Consider the following 20,957-nt stretch of genomic DNA (forward strand, 5'->3'; position numbering starts at 1 on the left):
CATGGCTTGTACAGTCGCTCCCTTCACTGGATTAAAAAACTGGCTGGTTAGTCAAGCCCAGAGAGTGCTGATGGATGGTGCCACATCCAGTTGACGTCCAGTCACTAGTGGTATCTCCCAGGACTCAGTGTTGGGGCCAGTCCTGTTTAATATCTTTACTGATGATCTGGATGAGGGGATTGAGTGCACTCTGAGTAGGTTTGTAAAGTTAAGCTTGGTGGGATTGTTGATGTGTTGGAGGGTAGGAAGGCTTTGCAGAGGGATCAGTGGGCCAAGACCAATGGTATGAGTGAGGTTCAACAAGACCAGATGCCAGATCCACATTTGGCCACCAGAGCCCCCTGCAGTACTACAGGCTGGGGCAGAGTGGCTGGAAAGCTGCCTGGTGAGAAAGGACATGGAGGTGCTGGTCAACAGTGGCTGAACATGAGCCAGTAGTGTGCCCAGTAGCCAAGAAGGCCAGCGGCATCCTGGCTTGTATCAGAAATTTTGTGTCCTGCAGGATCAGGGAAGTGATTCTTCCCCTGTACTTGGCGCTGGTGAGGCCACACTTGGAGTGCTGTATCCAGTTCTGGGCCCTTCACGGCAGGAAGGACATTGAGGTCCTGCTGGAGTGTGTCCAGAGAAGGGTGACGGAGCTGGTGAAGGGTCTGGAGCGTCAGGTTTATGAGGAGCAGCTGAGAGACCTGGGATTGTTTAGCTTGGAGAAAAGGTCTTCCCTGAGACTCCTTATTACTCTGTACAACTACCTGAAATGAGGTTGTGGTAAGATGCTGTCCTGATTTTGGCCAGGACAGAGTTAATTTTGTGCAGTAGCTGTGAGGGGGCATCGCCTGGAGTGATGCAGGCATGTCCAGGGGGTGGTTGTTCTATACTATTTCTCTGTCATTGCTGGGACAAGGGTAGGAGACTCTCTGTTTTCCAACAAGAACAGAATGTCTTCCAGTTGACAAAAACATGGCTGGAGGAGCATTGTTCATTTTTCCAGAGCCTGCAATGAGCATTTTTGCATGTGAATCACCCTCTCTCTTGTACTTTTGTCATTAAAACTGTAATAAGGTTTTCTTACCTTGTTGCTGTTTCCAGTAAAATCTTCGTATCTCAACCCGTGATTTTCACTTTTTTTGCCTCAGTTCTCAACTGCATCCTGCCGTGGTAGGAGGAGAGAAGGAGGGAGCAAGAGAGTGGCATCTGGTTTGGGAGAGTCTTGGTGGGGGCTCTGAATTGCAGAGTACCATTCCTAAACCATGACATGCAAGAATCAGTCTCTTCTCCTGGATAACAAGTGACAGGATGAGAGGAAATCACCACAAACTATGTTGGTGGAGGTTCAGGCTGAACATCAGGAAGAATTTCTTCATGGAAATGGTTGTCAGGCATTGGATTTGGCTGCCCAGGGAGGTGGTGGAAATTTGCCATCCTGAAAGTGTTCTGTGGACATGGCACTTAGTGCTGTGGTCTGTTTGACAGGGTTGTGTTTGGTCAGAGGTTGGACTCGATCTTGGAGTTCTTTTGCAGCCTAAATGCTTCTGTGATTAAAATTAATTTTTCTTTTTTAAGGATTTTGCCTCTTGGGGCTATTGCACACTTCACTCCAGTACTGCCTTAGAACATTTTAATTATGTGTTTTTTGACACAGAAGTGAACAACACAGGCAAGCAAAAATGCTTGAGTTAATACAGAGATTGCAACATTATGTGCCTTCAAAGCCTGTATCTTTCAGAGCTGCCTGTTGGGAGGGAATCTATTCCAAACCATAGCTGTAAGTCTTAAGTTGTTTCTGGGATAGCATAGACTGCAGCGTGTTCTCACGGGTACATCTGACTGTGGCTGTGTGAGTTGGGTGTAACCTTGGCTAGTGGCAGTAAGGCTCTTCTCATGCTTGTGTGCAACAGCCCTGGGTGTTAAGGTGTGTATCTCAAGGTATTTCTTAATATAGATCATAGGTAATTGCAAAAAAACCACAAGCACAACCTCTCCCTCCAAACCCCTCTGCCACCCCAAAACCTGACCACGCACCCCCACCAAAAAAAAAAGAAAGGGAGAGGGGGAGCAAAAACCCCACAAGCTCGCCAAACTCAGATCCTTAATAAGCACATGTTCTTGAGAAGAGCCTTGGTGGGTAAAGTTTCCATTTTTTTTTAAAGAAGCTCTGTATGTATAGTGGGAAGATGTATTATAAATTCCAATCTTGCATTCTTGAAGTGCTCATTATATGGAAAAATATTTCTTCAATGTGTTTGGTAAATGAGGTGCCCAAAAGTAAGAAAGAAAAGAGAAAAAATTACTGTAGTTCTTTCACAGAACATTTTTTCTGTGACCTTTCAAATAAAGTCAGGTCAAACACTCTTCTGAAGTAGTCGGAGGCAAAGGTACGGAGCAGCATGGCCCTTCCTTTCCTCCAAGGTGGGAAATCATGATCTTGTAGTATTACGATGGTTTCTGCTTGTTCAGTGGGTTTTTTTACTTCATAAATTACAGAACTGGTGTGTTTTCAAGTGCTGCAGTTATGACAGATGGTTTTGTACATGGTGCTTTATTCTAGAATTTATTCTGCTTTATTCTATAGCGTCTATTTCAGTCCATAAATTAGGATAAAATTTATTGAAAGAATTGCTTACTTTGAGAGAAATTGCTCTGCTTTTTCTTTTAAGGGGAGCTTGAATTTTGTGCCAGTCATGAAATATGTCTTAGTATAAATAGAATATTCTGAACTGTGTGGTGATAGTGCTAGGTGTGTAGGGACAGGATGAGGAAGGCTAAGATGAAGCTGGAGTTGAACATGGCAAAGGATGCAAAATAAAACAAGAAGGGCTTTTACAGGTATGTCGGCCAGAAAAGTAAAGTTGAAAGAAGTGTGTACTCCCCTGATGAGCAATGCTGGAAAACTGGCAACAATGAATGAGGAGAAGGCTGAGGAACTCAACAGCATTTTGCCTCAGTCTTCAATGGTGACCTCTCTTCTCACACCTCTTGAGTGTGTGGACAGCAGGATGTGGACTGGGGGAACAAAGATCCTCCCTCTGTAAGTGAAGATCAGGTTTATGACACCTGAGGAACCTCATTGTATGTAAGTCCATGGGACCCAATGAGATTAATCCCAGAATCCTGAGGGAGCTGGCTAATGTAGTTGCCAAGCTAGTCTCCATAATATTTGAGAAGTCATTAGTCAGGTGAAGTCCCAGGCGGCTGGAAAAGGGAAACATTGTACCTGTCCTTAAAAAAGAACGAGAAAGGAGTACCGCGACAACCTGTCAGCCTCACCTCTGTGCCTAGGAAGATCATGGAACAGATCCCTCTGGAAGCTATGGTAAGATAGATAGAGGACAGGGATGTGATTTGAAACAACTATCACAATTTCACCAAGGGCAAGTCCTGCCTGACTAACCTAGTGGCCTTCTAAACTGGAGTGACTTCATCAGTGAACAAGGTGAGGGCTATAGGTGTTGTTCATCTGGACTTCTGTAACACCTTTGACAAGGTCCTCCATAATGTCCTTTTCTCTAAACCAAAAAGTAATGGATTTGATGGGTGGACTGTTACATGGATAAGGAATTGGGTGGATCGTCACATCCAGAAGGTAGTGGTCGACGGCTTAGAGTCACAATGGACATCAGTGACAAGTGGGGTCCCTCAAGGATTCATACTGGGATCAGTTTTTTTTACTATCTTCATTAATGACATAGATAAAAGGGATCAAGTGCACCCTCAGCAAATTTGCGGGTGACACCAGGCTGAGCAGTGCGGTTGACACACCTGAAGGATGGGATGGCATCCAGAGGCACCTGGACAAGCTCAGGAACTGGGCCCACAGAAATCGCCAAGGTTCAGCAAATCCAAGTGCAAGGTGCTGCCCCTGGTCTGGGGCAAGCCCTGCTATCAGCACATGCTGGGGGATGGACAGATGGAGACCAGCCCTGCTGAGAAGGACTTGGAGGTGCTGGTAGATGAGAGGCTGGACATGACCAACAATGTGCACTCACAGCCCAGAAAGCCAAACGTGTTCTGTGTGCAGTGCATCAAAGGAGGTGTCGCCAGCTGGGCAAGGGAGGTGATTTTCCTCCTGTGCTCCACTCGTGCAGTGTACTGTGTCCAGCTTTCTCAGCACGAAAAGTATATGGACATGTTGGAACAAGTCCAGAGAGGGGCCATGAAGATTATTAGAGGGATGGAACACCTCTCCCATGAGGAGAGGCTGAGAGAGTTGAGGTTTCTCAGTCTGGAGAAGAGAAAGCTCTTGGGTAACCTTACTGCTACCATTTACTGAGTGAAGGAAGTGTAAAGAAATCTGGAGGGAGACTTTTTACAGTGGTAGGACAAGGGATAATGGCTTCAAATTGAAAAAGAGTAGGTTTAGATCAGATAATAGGAAGAAATTCTTTCCTGTGAGGGTGGTGAGGCACAGGAGCAGGTTCCCCAGAGAAGCTCTGGATGCCTGGAAGTGCTCAAGGGCAGTTAGGATGGGGCTTTGAATCTAGTAGGTGGCATCCCTCCCCATGGTGGCATGGTTTGAAACTAAATGGTCTTTAACCCAAACCATTGTATGATTCAGTGATCTTTGTGCCTGGAAGGAGGATAGTGGGTTATGTAACTGTCATTGAAAATAATCTGGGGTTTGGGTCCATTAATTTTGACATAATGAAACCAAAACTTTGGTTTATACATTTTTGGTGTGGTGACTTGCTTTTTTTGTTTCCTGTTACAAATTTTAAAATGGAGGCTGTTTGTGATGATTTTGCATTTTATACTGTGAAAGCAAAATCCTTCAGGAAGTATTTAATTTAGAAAGTTGTCTTACGGTAAGAAAGTAATCACAGAAGAGCCAACTGGTACTAGAGCTTGAAAACGGCTTTATCAGTTTTTAACATGTTTATTTGGAAATAACAGACAAATGATAGTAAAATGTTTTTAATAGCCTTGTTGCACTGTAATACTTTACATTTTCTGTTTCGTAAATAAATTCTGGAAACTAAGTGACATTATTTTGGAACTTTCATCTGGTAGTGTAAACTACATAAGTATTACTTTGTCTTTTAAATTAAAATTCAGTACAGACTACACAGACATTTTGGTACAGGTGATTATTCTTTTGTAGATAAGCATAGTTGCAAAGGAATAGTTGTGGAATTTTCGAAAAATTTATTCAGGGGAGGGGAAAGGGCTGTGTTGTTTTGTTTTTTTAATGAAGTTTATTAGCTAAGCAGCTGTAGCTGTTTCGAAGAGTTGGAAAGGTTCTGTCTGTTTAAAGTATCTGTTCTCCAACCAGAGATAAAACACACAGGGAAATATTCTGTTTTGGGATGTGAATTACTTCCGCCAGTAAAACTATATTTGCTTGTATGCAAGGGTTAAAGAGTAGCCTGCATGTGGTGTTTGTGTCCTACCTGTTGCTGTGGCTACAGTCATCTCTGTGTTTTGCAAGCTGTAGCATTTAACATGCCACCCCAGGTTTTCTGTTCTGAATTTTGGATTACAGCAAGAGCCTAGAGAAAACAGTCTGTACAATCAAATATTCAACATGCATAATCATTGATGGTATACATAACATGGTATAATGAGAACACTAATATGTCTGTATTACAGTGGGAGGTGGGTAATACACAGTGGTGTGGTCTGAGTGAGCTTCAGCTTTTTTGTGAAATAATCCCCTCCTTTTCACTTGTACTGCAGAATTCAAGTTTTGCTTACACATTTTATTACAAGGTGAATTTCATGCTTAGATTTTTAAATAGAAGTAGTTGAATATATGAGAACTGAATGAAAGGAGTGTCCTGCTTTGTTTTGAAACCACCATTTTTCTGTCATGATGTAAGATAGTGGGGACCTGCAAAGCATAAGGACAAGTGGTTCATTGCTTTTGAAACACAATGATTTCAGGTTGTCCACACAAAACTATTGAAGATTGCTTGGAAAAGAAGATGAGTGAGGATAGCTTCACAAGCCTGCAGTAATTCTCATTCAGACTACCTTGTTGGATTATTTCTACAGTTTTGTTAAAATTGTGTCTCAGGGAGACTCTATAAGCTTTTTAAGTGTAAAAAGTGATTAAATGTCTAGGCCATTGAAATAATTTTTTTTCCTTTTTTTTGTAAATGCATGCATAATATTTTTACAGACATCCATTTGTGGGGTTTTGAAATACTGTTCTTAATACAAATCTCTTAGGAATAACTGTTGTATTGATTTAATTATTTTTGCTTGGCATATCATCATTCAGTAGAAAACTGGAAATCTGTTGGAGCACTTTGCAAGGAACGGTAACCTCTACCATTAAACATAACTCTGACCCAGGCAGGCCGGGCTTTGAAGGCTTAAAAAATACTGTAAGCTAACTTGAACATCTCTAAAAAAAAAACTCTCAAAAGCAAGAAGTAAAATGTAATCACAGACGACTCATGATGTGTAACAATTGGGTGGTGTATGTTTAAATCCATGTGGACTCTTACAAAGAAGGTATTACTTTTGCTTGAGTATGATCAAGTATTTCTGGTTTGGACTAAAAACATACAGGATGGTATTCTGGTGTGCAAGTTTAGGATTTACTTCTCTTTGGGGCGAAAGCATTCATTGCTTTTCCCTGTTAGAGTTGTTTCTTACTCCAGAATACCTAAATTCCCAATGGGGATGAAATTGCATGGATTTATTTTTGTATTCTTCTTTAGGAAATTCATTATTTGACCAGTACTTTAATAATAACAACAATAACACAGAAGCCAATTCCATCTGGTTTAAAAGAATGTCACTTCTGTTTCTTTTCTTAATGTGGCTAAATAAAATGCAAATATAAGTAGTGTAGCTCTTGTTAAATTGCCTGTTGTGGATTTTTTGCCCCCAGTAAAATAAATCCTAGTTTGTATGTTCATGTACAATGAAATGAAGCAAAAAAATCTGTCATTTGTACCTTGTTTTCACTTGTAACAGGCTGGCTAACATTTACTAAGGAGCTCATAAGTGACATGTAATTACCATTTTATGTTCTAGATATTGTCCAGAATTGTAACATTAATATAAACATTCATCATTATTTGATTGTCAAAGATTTGTTAGGCTTCTAGTGAAATCACTCTTGATGAACAGTTTATGTATTTATCAGTGAATAAATACAATTTCAGAAATATTTACTGCTCAGTGGGAAAAAGCTACAGTCATGGTACAGAAAATTCCTCTTTTCCCATTGTGTATGGCTTCTGCACAGTGCTCTGGAGCTGCCATTGCCAGATGTGGACATGCTTCTTTTGAAAATAACAGTATCACTATTATACACAAGGCTCTGGATTATTTGCTTCCCTACCAGAAGAACGTTGTGTGTGGGCGGATTATTGGCATTTCAAGGTCTGTGCAGAGTCTGGGAAGCTGGATCCTACTGTAAACAGAGCAACAGATGAGAGTGGGAGCGGGGAGGGGCATACATCTCACTGATTATTTTAAGAAGACAAGTTCCAAGAAGCTCTGAACTCAGATGGAGGACAGAAAGTTTAAACAGACCTCGGACTTTTCAGGACAAATATGTGCATTTTTTAAATGCAGAAACTTGGAATCTGAGCTGGTGACATGAGTAACTTTTTGTTGTGGTGTGTACACTGACACAAGTAGCTTCTGAATTTACCTCTTAGTGGTCTGATGACATTTTCACAGTAGGATTTCCATGTGGATCACAGAAAAATGCAAAGGTCCAGCATCTCCATTACCTTTGGCACATCTATTATGTTAGTAATGATTTTTGTTACAGTTCTGTTTCGCTTTGCAAGTAGTTAAGTATGGTGTAGCCTGTTTGGAGGTTGAAAACATGAGTGTGTATGAGATGACCTGTAGATAAAAATGTCTTCATTTTTCTGCTGTGGTTCATTTACAGGTCCTTCAACAGCTTTTAAATCACTTCCGAAAAAATAAGGATAAAGTTCTTCTTTTCTCCTTTTCCACAAAGGTGAGCTCCATGTGATTTTTATCAATTAACTGCAGCAGTAAGTTCTGAATCGTGAATCACTGAAGTGATGCCTTGTCAACCACATTTCCTCGTTGCTTGTACTGTGAGAAGTAATTATGAGGACAGTGTGCTGTACTCCACAAGCATATTGAAACCTTATGTTACCTCATGATAAAAATGGTGATGGCAAAACAAGTGTAACACTCTTCTGCCTTCCCTAGAGCTTTTTGAAACTGTTCTGTTACTTGAGGTGCAGATACCTGAGTTCAGCTGGTATGCCTTGAGTTAGAGCACTGTCACAGCACTGTATGACTGCAATATCATAAAAGCTTTGTGTTAGCACTGAAAGTTGTTAAGTTTCCTCATTCTGCTGACTTTTGATCATCATCAGCAATGAAACTTCAATTCTTGCTACACCAGTTGACTTGAACTGAAAACTGTCTAATTGGAGCAAGAGATATATGTACATTTTACTTTTTAGGGGCTTGCTCCTTGATTGTCTTGTTAGGGAATAATGTGTTTCCTGAAATAGTGCACTCTATAGTATAGGGGCTTTTTATTTAAATATTTGTAATGATAGTACTAAAAAGCATTTTAAAAAGTAGTAATTTGAATGGTTGTTCAGAGTCTTAAATACCTCTCTTTTTTTGGCTTTAAGAAAGAGTGCAAGTTTAATGTTCAGATGCAGTAGTAAAGTACTCAGTGTGTCTTAGGCTGTTTTATGGTGTCCAGTACCAGATTGACTGCTGGTTACTGCAGTCTCTTTCACTCCATGCCCCTGAGCTCTGACTGTGCACTCAGTGCTGGCTGTGGTGCTCATTTACTGTATTTCAAATAATTGCAACTTGCTAAGATGGGAGGAAGCTGCTTAAATGGACTGCCTGCTTATTGAGTTGGATTGAGTGACAGTTAGAGGTGAAACAGGCAGCCAGGGTTGAATGGTAGACTGAGACCACAGCAGACCCACATTAATCACCTTGAGTGCTGTAGAATCATGGCTAAAGAGAATCATGAATGTTGATAAGAAAATGGCAAAGATGTAGTCTCATTTGCAGTGGGTGGTATAATGAAAATATATTTGATAAACATGGCCCCTGTTAATCATGTTTAATTAAAAAGGTAGTATTAAGTACTTAACTTTTTCTTTCCTTTTTTTCTTCGTTTTTCCACTCAGTTGCTGGATGTGCTGGAACAGTACTGCATGGCATCTGGGCTAGATTACCGAAGACTTGATGGAAATACAAAATCAGAAGATAGAATCAGAATTGTAAGAGAGTTCAACAGCATTCAGGAAATTAACATATGTCTTGTATCTACAATGTAAGAAAATTTAACTTGTGGTTTGTTTCAATATGTCTGTCTAGTGTTCAGTAAATCGGTTACCCTGTAACTATACAAATACACTTGTGTCAGTTGTTAATGCTTACAGGTATGACTTAGCTGAGGTTGTGACCATTTTAGTGGAAGCTGCACAGCATTATTGTCAAAAACTATGTACTGTGATTAGAGGAAGTAAAATTTCACCTGTAATTTTCCTGCTTCCAGAATGTAACTGGCATAAAAACTGGTTATGAGTTTAATTATAGTATTTAGAGGAGTTGGCCTGTGTAGGACTTAATGGGAATGAAGTAGCAACAGGGATTTTTACTGAGTAAGTTGATAATAGTTGGTTAGGACTCAACTATTCATACAGTCTATAAAATGTGATATTTACATGAGAAAACTGCATTTTGTAGCAGTGGTTATTTGAGTACTTGGTTATTAGTACAACAGTAATGCAAAGCTGTACTGCACTGTTTTCAGTATCTTTAATAGTGTTCCTTTTTTTATGTTGGGGAAGAGTATGCCAGTAGGGACCTAATACAGAACGATCTAGTTTCAGTGTTTTTCTGACTATCATATAGTTATGTTTTTTCATTTTTATGCTTCTAGGGCTGGTGGATTGGGTCTTAATTTTGTTGGTGCCAATGTTGTTATACTGTTTGATCCTACATGGAATCCAGCAAATGATCTTCAAGCGATTGATAGGTACACTCTCAAAATACAGAATTTGATCCATGTTGTGCTCTTCCTTTCATTCTGTAATCTGATTGTTCAGCTGAAACTTTTCCTGAAGAAAGAAATTTTTTACATAGTCTGATTCATCCACAAGGCAATAGGAAAGGTCCAGCTAAATTAGTTTTTAGCTTTGATGTGATTATTTATAACCCTAAATTTTACAGTTTATTTTCCTGTATTTCTTTTTTGTGGCAGAGAGCCAAAAAAACCCCTCAACTAGAAACTCCCCATGGTCACTGTAACTTTTTTTGATGTCTGGAATATGTGTATGTAGATGACATTTTTCTTGTGTTTTTCATGACAGAGTACATTGTGGTTGACCCTAGTTCAGATGATGTTTTGAATTCCAAAACCCTAAAAGACGAGGGCTCTTTATTTTCTCTTCTGCTTCACCATTGCGGTGCTTTTAAAAGCACTCACATCTATCTCTGATATTATGGTGTTGGAGTATTTCCAGTAATATAGATTTTTCTTTCAAGGCTTTTCGACTGTAGGATATTTCCCTAGGAATCCAAGGAAGACCTTTGAGTAACTGAAGTAAAGAATATTGAAAATCGTCAAAATTCAGTGGATTTACGTATTTTCATGAGCAGAAATAAACTTGTTTCTGTTATCTCATGGAGTTACGTAATTCTGTTTTAAGGGTCTTTCTGATTTCTAGGATGTCTTTATGTGCACCTGTTCTAGAGAAACATTAGCATCAGAAACATGTATTGGGGACTATCTTTAAAGAATCTTTGTAAGATCACATTACTATGAATTTTAGCCTCCCGTGAATTTTGTGGAATAAAGTCTATTAGAAGACTCAGAATTTACTGTTTGAACAGAACACTTGCCAGTTCATTAGCTGTTTTTATGGTGTTGTGTCTTGTAAAGTGATTTATAAAGTTAAGAAAGAACAGGCTGCTCCAAGTAATCTATGAGATAATTCCTGTATAATGCAAATAGGAGAATACTTTAAGAAAAAGTAGGTGGAGACAGAGAGGGAAAAAAAACCAAACAAACAAACTTGAGATAAACAGAGTGGAAGATGTGTTTTCTGGAGAGATGGGAGACAGTTCTTGTGATATAAAATTAGGAGAGAGCTTTTTAAACTGGATAGGCCTGAGGAGAAATATGAAATACTGAAGGTAAAGGAATAGGAAATTATTTACTGAGGAAAATTTGGAAAAGTAAGGAAAACAACCCAATCGACATGTGCATGATTTAGAATAGTCCTGTTTTATGAGAATGCTTTTATAGATTTAGTTCGTTTGTTATTTATTACTACCCCTAAGAGCTCTCATTTCTTAAAATGTTTTTCATGTACCATGTCCTTGCAGAGCTTATAGAATTGGCCAATACAGAGCTGTTAAAGTGTTTAGATTGATATCCTTGGGAACTGTGGAAGAGATGATGTACTTGCGACAAGTTTATAAACAGGTAAAGTTCACAAACTGTTTAAATGGGGAGCTCTTCCTAGTAGTTTCAGGGACAGAAAGCTAATCTAGTCTGTAGTAAAATTGTAGTTTACCTTGAGTTCATGGTATATGATGTTAACTTACTAAGCAAAGTGCATCATTTAGCGATTCTCAAAGAATGGAACAGAATTATATTTGTATTCAAGTTTTTCTGTAACTATTGACTGTTTAGTTATGCAATGTACCTTATTCGGGTTATACAGAGAATTTTTTTATTTGAAGACTTGTAAAGTACAACTGTGATAGTTGTAGTTAGTATCTGCAGCAGTCTGATTCAGGCAGCTTTTTCTCATGAAAGTCTGGAAAAAGTAAAGCAGAACTCTTGCTGGTGCTATAGAAGAAAAGCAAGAGGCATTGCAACTTTCCTAATTCTGGAAACTTGCTTCTAAAAGGAGAGGGAAGTGTCGTTGGTTCTTTTACGAAGATGAGAAGTGATGCTGCTCGCTGGACCACTTAGCCTGGACCACTTGCACTCTCAATTTTTCGACTTGCGTTGATAGGCTAAGATCTGAATAAGTGACAAATAAAAATAAGGTTCTAAGATCATCTGATTGCACAGAGCAGATAGTCATAAAATGAATTTATCCTCAGGAAGATGAAATCTTGAGCTCTGTTAAGTAATGTGTGTGGTTTGCTTTAAAATGCTACTTTCGGAAGTGTAACAATGACTTTTAGCTCACTTAAGGTCAGTGTTTTGTAGAAGCCAAAAAGCCATTAGAGTTCTGTTTAATTTTGACAAAATTATCTAAATAAAGAAGAGGAAACGTAAGGAAAAATTAAAAGGAATATGGGAGATAGGCGGAACAGGTAACTGGGAAATTTGCAGAGATTCTGTATGAGACACTCAGAATTAAGATGTTGTAGTAGTTGAAATAATATACTAGAATGACAAGTTAAATACAACGCATGGTAAGTCCTAAAACAGTATTTGAGGGACAGTGGTCTAAAAACATAAAAGCTAATAGTTTGGTTTTTTAACACATCACGAGCACAAATTGTACTGCTGTATGGACGTTAATAAGGTTTAAAAGAGTGCTGATTACAAAAAAACTCCCTAAACTTTATTTATTCTTTACATGCACATTCATGGAAAAGCTTGGAGAGGACCCTGTTCCAAAGTTTCTCTTGTGCAAAGTACTTTTGAGAACTCCTTTCAAAAGCAAACATCAATAGAAGAAGCCTCAGAAAGGCTAACAAAATGAGCAATAGCTGATTACAACCAGCTATATTCACTAAAACCTTAATGGAGGGGAGCCTGCTTTGCAGAGATCTTTGGAGTTGGTGATCTTGCAGAAAAAGAAGACCTGGATATTGTCTCTTTGGATTCCAAAAAGCATGTATAAGTCTTGAAAGGATGTATCAATTTTTTTCTTTTTTTTCTTTTTTTTTTTTAATTGACTTGTATTTTTCAAGTTGAGTAAGCTGCAATAAACAGAGTAATTATAAGTCTGAGGGCTGGGGTTTTTTTGGCTATACTTGAATTGCTTTCCCTTAACAAGTTAGCATACAGTGCAAAGGAAGGTGAAAAAAATGCTAATAATTTAGTATAGTGGAAGCTGAGCTGTCAAGATATAAAGGAGTGCCAGCAATATGTATGGTAGGTGTCTGATAATAGGCAACAATGCAGTAAAAGTCTTCGAATATTCTATTTTTTTTAATTCAGTAAAGCCAAGCAGGTTCATATTATACCACAATCTGTTATACCAACATCTGCCAGGGAAATTAAAACAAAATATCCTCTCTAAGGAATTTCTGCTTGTTCCAGCTAAAGCTGTGTATATAATGTGGGTGCCAGGAAATTCTGACGTGTTGTTGTAGCAAACACTTCTGAAACGTCTTGTGTTGTTCTGTTTTAGCAACTTCACTGTGCAGTGATTGGAACTGAAAATGCCAGGCGATATTTTGAGGCAGTGCAAGGATCAAAGGAACATCAAGGAGAGCTTTTTGGGATTCATAACCTTTTCAAACTTAGGACTCATGGGTCCTGTCTTACCAAAGACATCTTGGAGGTGTGAAGTACTACCCTATAACTTTTGGATATTAGTTTTACATTTTTCCTTTCCTCATGAGACTTTTTGGTCATTGTTTTGAATGGAAACACTATAAAACAGAATGGTAAAACTTAATCAATACTTGTCTGTGCCATGACTTGAATGAAATAGGCATGCTAATGTCTCATTCTGGTACTCATTCTCATTCTGAATTTATCTGAAAGATAAATTTCTTTAAATCCAAGAACAGAAAAAGCTTGGATTATGATTTTCATAAATTTCCTAATACATGTATTTTTTAAATAAAAACTACATCACTTACTTTTTGGTACTTTCACGCAGCTTTGTGCACAGATATCTTTTATTCATCAGTAACTCAGACTGACCTTTTAAATCAGAATTCTGAGCATAAAAATATTTTTTATGGTCACAGTAACCTCTTCAGAGTACTTTTTGCGATGTTAATAACTGTTTTAAAAAAATGTATTTTATAATGCTGTATTTTGAAGTATTACAGGGTGCAAGTAAATAACTGAGATTGTGTATTTAAAAATTAATTTCTTAATTACTCTAAAAAGACTGTTGGCCTAATTCTATAGTGTATAGTGTAAACTAACTTTAAGTATATTCAGTATTATACCGTTATGTATGGAGCATGTTTGCTGCAGCTAGCTTGCGTCTTCAAATTTACTGCAGCTTTTTTCCCTGTTTATTTTTCTTTCCATCCTTCCCTTTATTTTGTTATTTTTCTTCTGCTAGGAACTTAGTCTGGACCTTGCTGATAGTACTTCTGGTGCTTACACTTGTGTAGAAAGAAGGAAACTTCTTTCCTGTGCTTGCCTTTGTATGTAATAAAACCTGTATCTCTTTATGTTAACATATTTGATTGTTTTAGAGGGAAGGGCGGGTAGAAGCAGGAGTCATAACAGCAACTACATGGCTGAAGGGAGAGAATCGTTCATGCAGCTCAGAAAAGGTGAGAAGTCTTTGTGGACTTGTAGACCAGAGCATGACAGGCCTCTGGCTCCCAATATTACAGTGGCAAATGTGGGAAAATATGTCATTAGGCTCATAACACTTTCACCCTATTGTTTTGAAGATTTTGTTTAGGGAATTGTGGAAAGGACTACAGTTGGTTTAGATGATTAAATGTTTCTGGTTTTGTGGAACTCTAGAAGACGACCTATTTAGCTGTTGTCGTCAGCCAATCAGACAGTGATTCCCACCAAACCAGTGGTCTGTTCAATACTGTCTTTTTTATTTTTAATGTATGTAGTTATTGAACGGTTTCCTTCTGGAATAAGATCTTATTTTTTTTATTTTTTCGTGCAAAGGTCAGTTTTAATGGAAGCATTTCATTTGTAGGAATGTTTTTGACTGAGCACCATGATCAGGTACTTTGGGAAGTAAGCAGTTAGGTCTGTAAAGTGGGCTGTAAGAGTAAAGTTGTCATTAGATTAGATCACACTGAATGACATTACAAATTAGCCACTATCTTTTATGCCTGTTGGAGATTTTTGTGAGTAAATGTCAATATTTAATGTGTGCCCTTACATTGGTCTTAATCTCGTATTGATAATGCATCACTAGATGGTCATGATCTCACATATGACTTGCTGACAAACCTTTTAAGCTTATGTTAAATGCTTTTTGATGAGCAGAATTGTATCAGGATTAATATATTCATTTTAAAATGTTTCTTTGAGTACAAAACTTTAGTATTTACTGTTCTGACTTTCCATTTACATGTTGTCATAATTCTTATCTCATCAGTGTGCAGTCTTGGAGCTCTGTTCTGGACTTTAGTACCTTAAAAATGTTTTAAGATTGCCTGGGCATAATTTTGTTTGATTACAGTAGGCCTAGATGAATTTCAGAGTGGAATGTTATGTACTCATGACTTTAATGTTAGCCCCCATATACAAGGAAGTTTACCACTGCACTGAGATTTATTTTGTGTAATGACACATTATATTAAGGTTTAAATCATGAAGTCACCTTCCAAACTACTCTTGAAAGATGAAAAGTAGCAATGAGATTAGTATAAGCTTGAAAAATATGGGTGTGGATTGGGAAGGCATAAGTTGTCTTAGCAGTGTGCAGCATGTATCGTCTCAAGTACATAATACTATTGGTTATTTTCTGCTTAGTTGTTCTGCTAAAAATTTTCTGCTGGCAGAGACTTTGGTAATTCCTCATTATGAATTATTTTGCATTTTGTAGTACTATTTTACGTATTTTTTTCTTGAGTAACATAGTGGAAATCCACTTCTTTTACACTGCTTTGGGATTAGGTGGGTGGTGTATACCATTAATGTTAAATAACTTTGCTTTGAATTTTTTTTTTTTTTAGTATGAACAACCAGACTGTAAAGAAGATGGAGATCCCCAAAGCATTCAGGCACAGTTAAAAAGAGAAGAGACGGATTTTTGGGATGACTTCAGTGATGATGATATTCTGGAGAGTTCTGTAAAAAAATGTGACAGAAGGAAGCCAAGCAATGGAAATAATTTCATGGTAACAAAAGGACAGCTTTCGTTAATGCAGTGCGGATTCTCTAAGTTGTTGCAGAGAGAAATTGAGACTACCAAAGAAGGGGATGATAATTATAATTCTCATAATTCAAGTTCTGATGATCACACTGTAAGAAAAATTGTAAATAGCAAGCATGATGATTTTCAGAAATGTCAAACCATTGTGCCTGTTTTGGAGCATGGGAAAGCTGTTCTGTCATCAAATGGAACTGATAAACAAGATATGCATAGTACAGACTGGCTTGGATTATCAGGCTCTGAGGAGGAAGGGGACAGAAAAAATGAGGATCAAGGCATTTCAAAGCAACGTGATATAGTCATGGAAACTGAAAGTAGTTCTGAAGAGGATGATGATGTCATCTTTCCGACCCAAGTTCAAGTATGCCAGCAACCAGTGCTTACTAAAGAAGTTGAAATACACAGGTCAACATCTGAAAATTGTGAAGAGTTAGCAAAAGAAAAAGCTGGATTTGTATTTAAGGGAAACAGTAGACAATTTGGATTCCCCAGTACTGAGTCAAATTTCAGCAATGCCATGTCTTTTGGAGACATCAAGAATGACACAGAGTTGAAAGGAGCAAGCGACATAAGTGATGAGTCTGATGATATTGAACTTTCCCATAATTCTGAATCAAGGAACCTAGGAACTTTGAACTTTCCAAAGTGGAAGGAGGGATGTGCCCTTAACAATGAACTAGATAATGTCTCCAAGTCTCTGCTACACGCAAAGAAGCCCAATAGAAAAGGAAAGGAAGGTGGTTCTCAGAATATAGATGAATTCTCATCCTCTGAAGATAACTTTCCAGTTCAGAAAATTTATGGCAGAAAGCAAAGTTGTAAGTGTAAACAACGGAGAGGCAGAGTTCAGTTTGGGTCTAAAATGCTGTGTCCTATTCAAGATACCTCCGTTGCACAAATGAAGCCTAGCAATTATGCTATGCATAGAACTTGTGCAAGTAAAACTGTATTTGAGCATCAAGAGCAAAAAATGGAATCAATGGACAAATATTTAGGTAACTATTAACTGAACTTGTTTGGTTTTATTTCAACTAAAGTAGTAACATATGTTTAATTTACCATTGTCAGCATGTTTTAATTTCTTCTTCCTCTACATATTTTTTTGTTACAAGATGTAATAAATGCTCAGTTATTGTTTAGTAATATCTTTCTGTATCTCTCGCTTTACATATTAGTCTTACTTTTCTGTCTTCCGGGGTGACAGTCTGCTTTGTAATTTTTGGTTAAACTCTTAACATCTCTAGAAATATGCTGAGATTGAATATTTATTAAGAAGTCACAAACTAAGTATTTGAACTGTAAAATCTTAAGAGTCTTGACAGAGCTGTTAAACAAAATGTATAGAAAAAGAAAGCGGTGTGGGAGTTTTAAGCATGATATAGAAGACTTGATTCCTAAAGACTTAATTTTAACCATTGATGTTGCTGCCATTAAGCCATAGATGCTTTGAAACATCTTTGTCCATCTGAAAATAACTACACTGAAATTGAAGTAGTATTAAACTGTCTGAATAAATCCAAATAAGTCTAATGATTGTTGTATATTTCATAGAAACTTGGTGCTGAGTGAAATTATAACAAATTTTATAACTTTATTGTAAATTTTTGGGGTTTTTAATTACAATATCCTTCAGTGCAAATGTGTACCTTCAGAGTTTTGGAATAACCAACATCTTTGATTGCATTTTTTTCATAATGTATCAGATGGTGTTCAAGAAGTGGCATATATTCATTCAAATCAGAACGTGGTTGGACCCAGCAAGGCTGAAAATCACTTGAGCCGGTGGGCAGTGCGAGATGTATTTGAGTTGAAGCAGTTTTCCCAGCTCCCTGCTAATGTAGCTGTCTGTAGTGCCAAGGTAAAGAAAAATTTTTGGAAATGTCATTTAAAGTTTTTTTGTCCTCATTTTTCATCTTAAAAAGCTATAAACTTGTTTTTCTGTTAATGGCCACCATGAATGATCAAAGATACTGAGGATGGGAGGAAGAGAATGCTCAGTTGGAGGTCTAATAAATTATTTTATTTTTTGGGGGTGGCTTTTACATTAGCCAGCTTTGAAAGAGTTGGGAATTAAACAGCATAGCTCTGTGTGGAATCCCTCTGTGGGCTTTTTCTGTGAGAGAAATGGTAGGTTTAAAGATTGGGTTTTTGAAATCAAATTCTGTGCTGTTTTTCTGATTTGTGCCTTGAAAAATCTTCAGCTTGTCCTGGATCCAGTTAACAAAAATCCAGTTGCCACAGTACATTCTGGAACCCCTGTAGCATCGAAATTTCAACATAAATCAGTTTGCAGGCTCTCTTGGGGAGGTGAACATACACAGTTGCTACAGTTGAATCAAATTGTCTGTGTTTAATATCTTAAACATAGAACTGGAGTTTACTGGGGGTGCTTATTTGCAGCAACAGATATGTTTTATGCTTTTTGTTGGTCCTGTATCTTGTTTAATTGCATTTGGAATACACACAAATCTGGAATAAATTCAGGTACAGCTTCCAGATTTTTGTTCTTGTTACACAGTGTTTTTAATCTGCTCTGATTATCTGGGTACTTTGTTGTTTGCCTTGTAATAAAAGTTTGCAGTTTCCCGGGCTGTTTTTTAAGACAGACCACAAGCACAGAATAAGTGATTGGTGAATGTGCAGCTTAGTCTTTACAGACATGTTAGCAATCATTACAGAAATTGTAGACATACGACTGTGTTGTTCTGGGGTGTTGAACATCCGTAGTGGCTAGAAGGGTTTCTTCCAGTGCTGTTGTTGTACTGCATTTAATTAAGCCATTAGCAGAGTTGCCAAGAATTTTTATACTGGGAAGATGAAACCAGGCAAACTAGTAAAAGTAAGGCCTTTTCAATTCTAACAGATTTGCATTAGAATGTCCCTCATTGGCAGAAAAGTTGGTCAAAAATACTCAAGAGTACTGTAGGAAGGTACTTACTAATTGGCAATGGCTAACAACATTATTAAAACCAAATAAAAATGAAAGAAAACTTTGAAGAGAGTACTTTGAGTAAACATCTGTTGATCCACCTCCGTTCAGAACTAGTTTGTGGTGTTCATGTAACTTAGAGCTTATGGTGTAGAGTTGTGTGACTGCAAGTATTGCAAATTAACTTCTCTTGATTAACTTGTCAGTCAGGTTTTTTAAGGTGTGCATTTTTCACTCAGAAGCAACATCTCTTGGAGATCTAAGTAGGAAGAAAAACACCAAAAATTATGGAGAAGGTTGCCTCTTTTCTTCACATCCTGTTATTCATTTACGTAAAGGCACTAATGTAGAAATAAAAATCTAGGTGACTGCCTATTCTTAAATGTGGCATTTTGAACTTTTTGTGCTCTGCTTAAAAAGAGAGCTTCATAGACAACTTTCTAAGCTGAAAGAAGAAAGGTTCTCTACCTAGGATTTTACTGCTACTGTTTTTCTTTCTTCATTACTTTGTATTTCCTTAGAAGACATTTTGTGAAAAAACATGGTCATTGTTGTGCTTCTGGCCATCAGGCTTTGCTGGTCATTTTTCACTTATTTGCCATCAGTTTAAGTTAGGACATTGACTGTCTGAGCATCTACTTGTTTTATCAGAAGATAATGCTACCTAATAAAAACCTTTTTCAGTAAAGTAGCATCATGTGTAATATTAAAAATACAACTGAGTCGTTTAAATTTCCATTGTTATTTTAAGTAAATAAAATTACAGTTTTGAATGTTGGAATGTTAATTGGAATCTGATAGTTACTGAAAGAAAAAGTTTTGTCAGCTGAAATTTCTTGTTGATGTAGTTTTCAAGTGTCATTGGTCTAACAGTTTCTCAGAAACTGTTGTGTAGCTCTTTCTATTGGGTCTGAATATCAGTGATATTAGACTCTTGATTAGAAGCTTTTTTTTACAGTATATTTAGGTTGAAGTTTTATGTAGTAATATCATGAAGACACCTGAATAATATTTATGCTCATTAATATTTATGTCCCTTCTTAAGCACATGTAATCAAATTGTTTTATTTCTACGTAGAAGAGATCAAGAAAGGTTATTTTCATTTCATAGATAGGTCTGCTAAGGACAAAAAAAGTATTATGTCCTTTGTCTTGTTCATTTTACCTATGCCAACTCTTGTCTTCTTGCTTTACAGTTTCATTTAGTAAGCAGTCTGTAATAATACATTTCTGACGTAATCAATTTTAAATACATTTTTCAAGCAGTGACTTATATCTGTGAAAGGAGGTCAAGAATTTTGAAAAACTTGAAGTATTCTGTTGAATTGGATGAGTTGTAAATTGGGAAATACAAATAACTACAAGTGTTGGTGGAAGACTGGCATTTTTGTTTCATGCTTACATAGAAATTTGGAATGACAGGGATATTAAAGCAATGTTGTAATAAGCTAAAGTAATTAATAAAGAAAACCCCTTGTAAGAACATTGACATGTTGATTTATTGCTATTGACTAGCCATCTAATCACGTTTTGGGTTCACTACTTCTCTTAAACTTTTAGAACCTGGGTTAAGGTCTTTAGTTTCAGTAGCCAATTTATGGAAATTCTGTGAGTATGAGTAATAGAAAAATTAATTGCTGGAAAGCACTATAAAACAATGTCTTCTTCCTGGTTGTCTACCTGTAGTAGATAAAAGTATAAATTGGTTTTATTAGTGCTTCATTTATTGTTGAATCGTGGAGACTACTGTAGTTGCTTAAGTCGTAGTAACTGCTGAAAGCTGGAGCAGACTGCAAAACCTGTGAGGTCTCTTCTTTGAAAGTGAGGGAGGTTCCATAGGAAGAAGATCCTTGAGAGCCAAGTTAGAAGGGATGTGAGACAGCAAGTCTTGTTCCTCAAAAGATAACTGAAGGTATGTAGAACTGTTGCAGTGGGGATACTGCAACACGCATCTATCAAACCAGGAGTCCCGTGGAAAGGAAATATATATGGACAGACAGATTCTTGATAGCTGTTTCAGAGAGATGTTTATTTCTCCAGCC

At 37.5% G+C, this 20,957-nt stretch overlaps 1 protein-coding gene across 3 annotated transcripts in view; it reads left to right on the top strand.

Moving 5' to 3' along the window:
* The window catches only part of ERCC6L2 (ERCC excision repair 6 like 2), a 51,556-nt gene that overhangs the window by 20,373 nt on the left and 10,226 nt on the right, over positions 1 to 20,957 (top strand). Inside the window, exons 10-17 of one of the 3 annotated variants that reach the window (XM_017733338.1) lie at positions 7,853 to 7,924; positions 9,099 to 9,244; positions 9,857 to 9,952; positions 11,305 to 11,404; positions 13,299 to 13,451; positions 14,329 to 14,409; positions 15,787 to 16,981; positions 17,690 to 17,844. In XM_017733338.1, coding sequence (XP_017588827.1) covers positions 7,853 to 7,924; positions 9,099 to 9,244; positions 9,857 to 9,952; positions 11,305 to 11,404; positions 13,299 to 13,451; positions 14,329 to 14,409; positions 15,787 to 16,981; positions 17,690 to 17,844 — 1,998 coding nt within the window. Of the gene's footprint in view, positions 1 to 7,852; positions 7,925 to 9,098; positions 9,245 to 9,856; positions 9,953 to 11,304; positions 11,405 to 12,537; positions 13,458 to 14,328; positions 14,410 to 15,786; positions 16,982 to 17,689; positions 17,845 to 20,957 lie in introns of those variants that run through there. The other 2 variants (XM_008632931.1, XM_017733340.1) reach the window with 2 other exon arrangements.

This window comes from Corvus brachyrhynchos, unplaced genomic scaffold (genome assembly GCF_000691975.1).
Source record: "Corvus brachyrhynchos isolate BGI_N302 unplaced genomic scaffold, ASM69197v1 scaffold424, whole genome shotgun sequence".
Lineage (NCBI taxonomy): Eukaryota > Metazoa > Chordata > Aves > Passeriformes > Corvidae > Corvus > Corvus brachyrhynchos.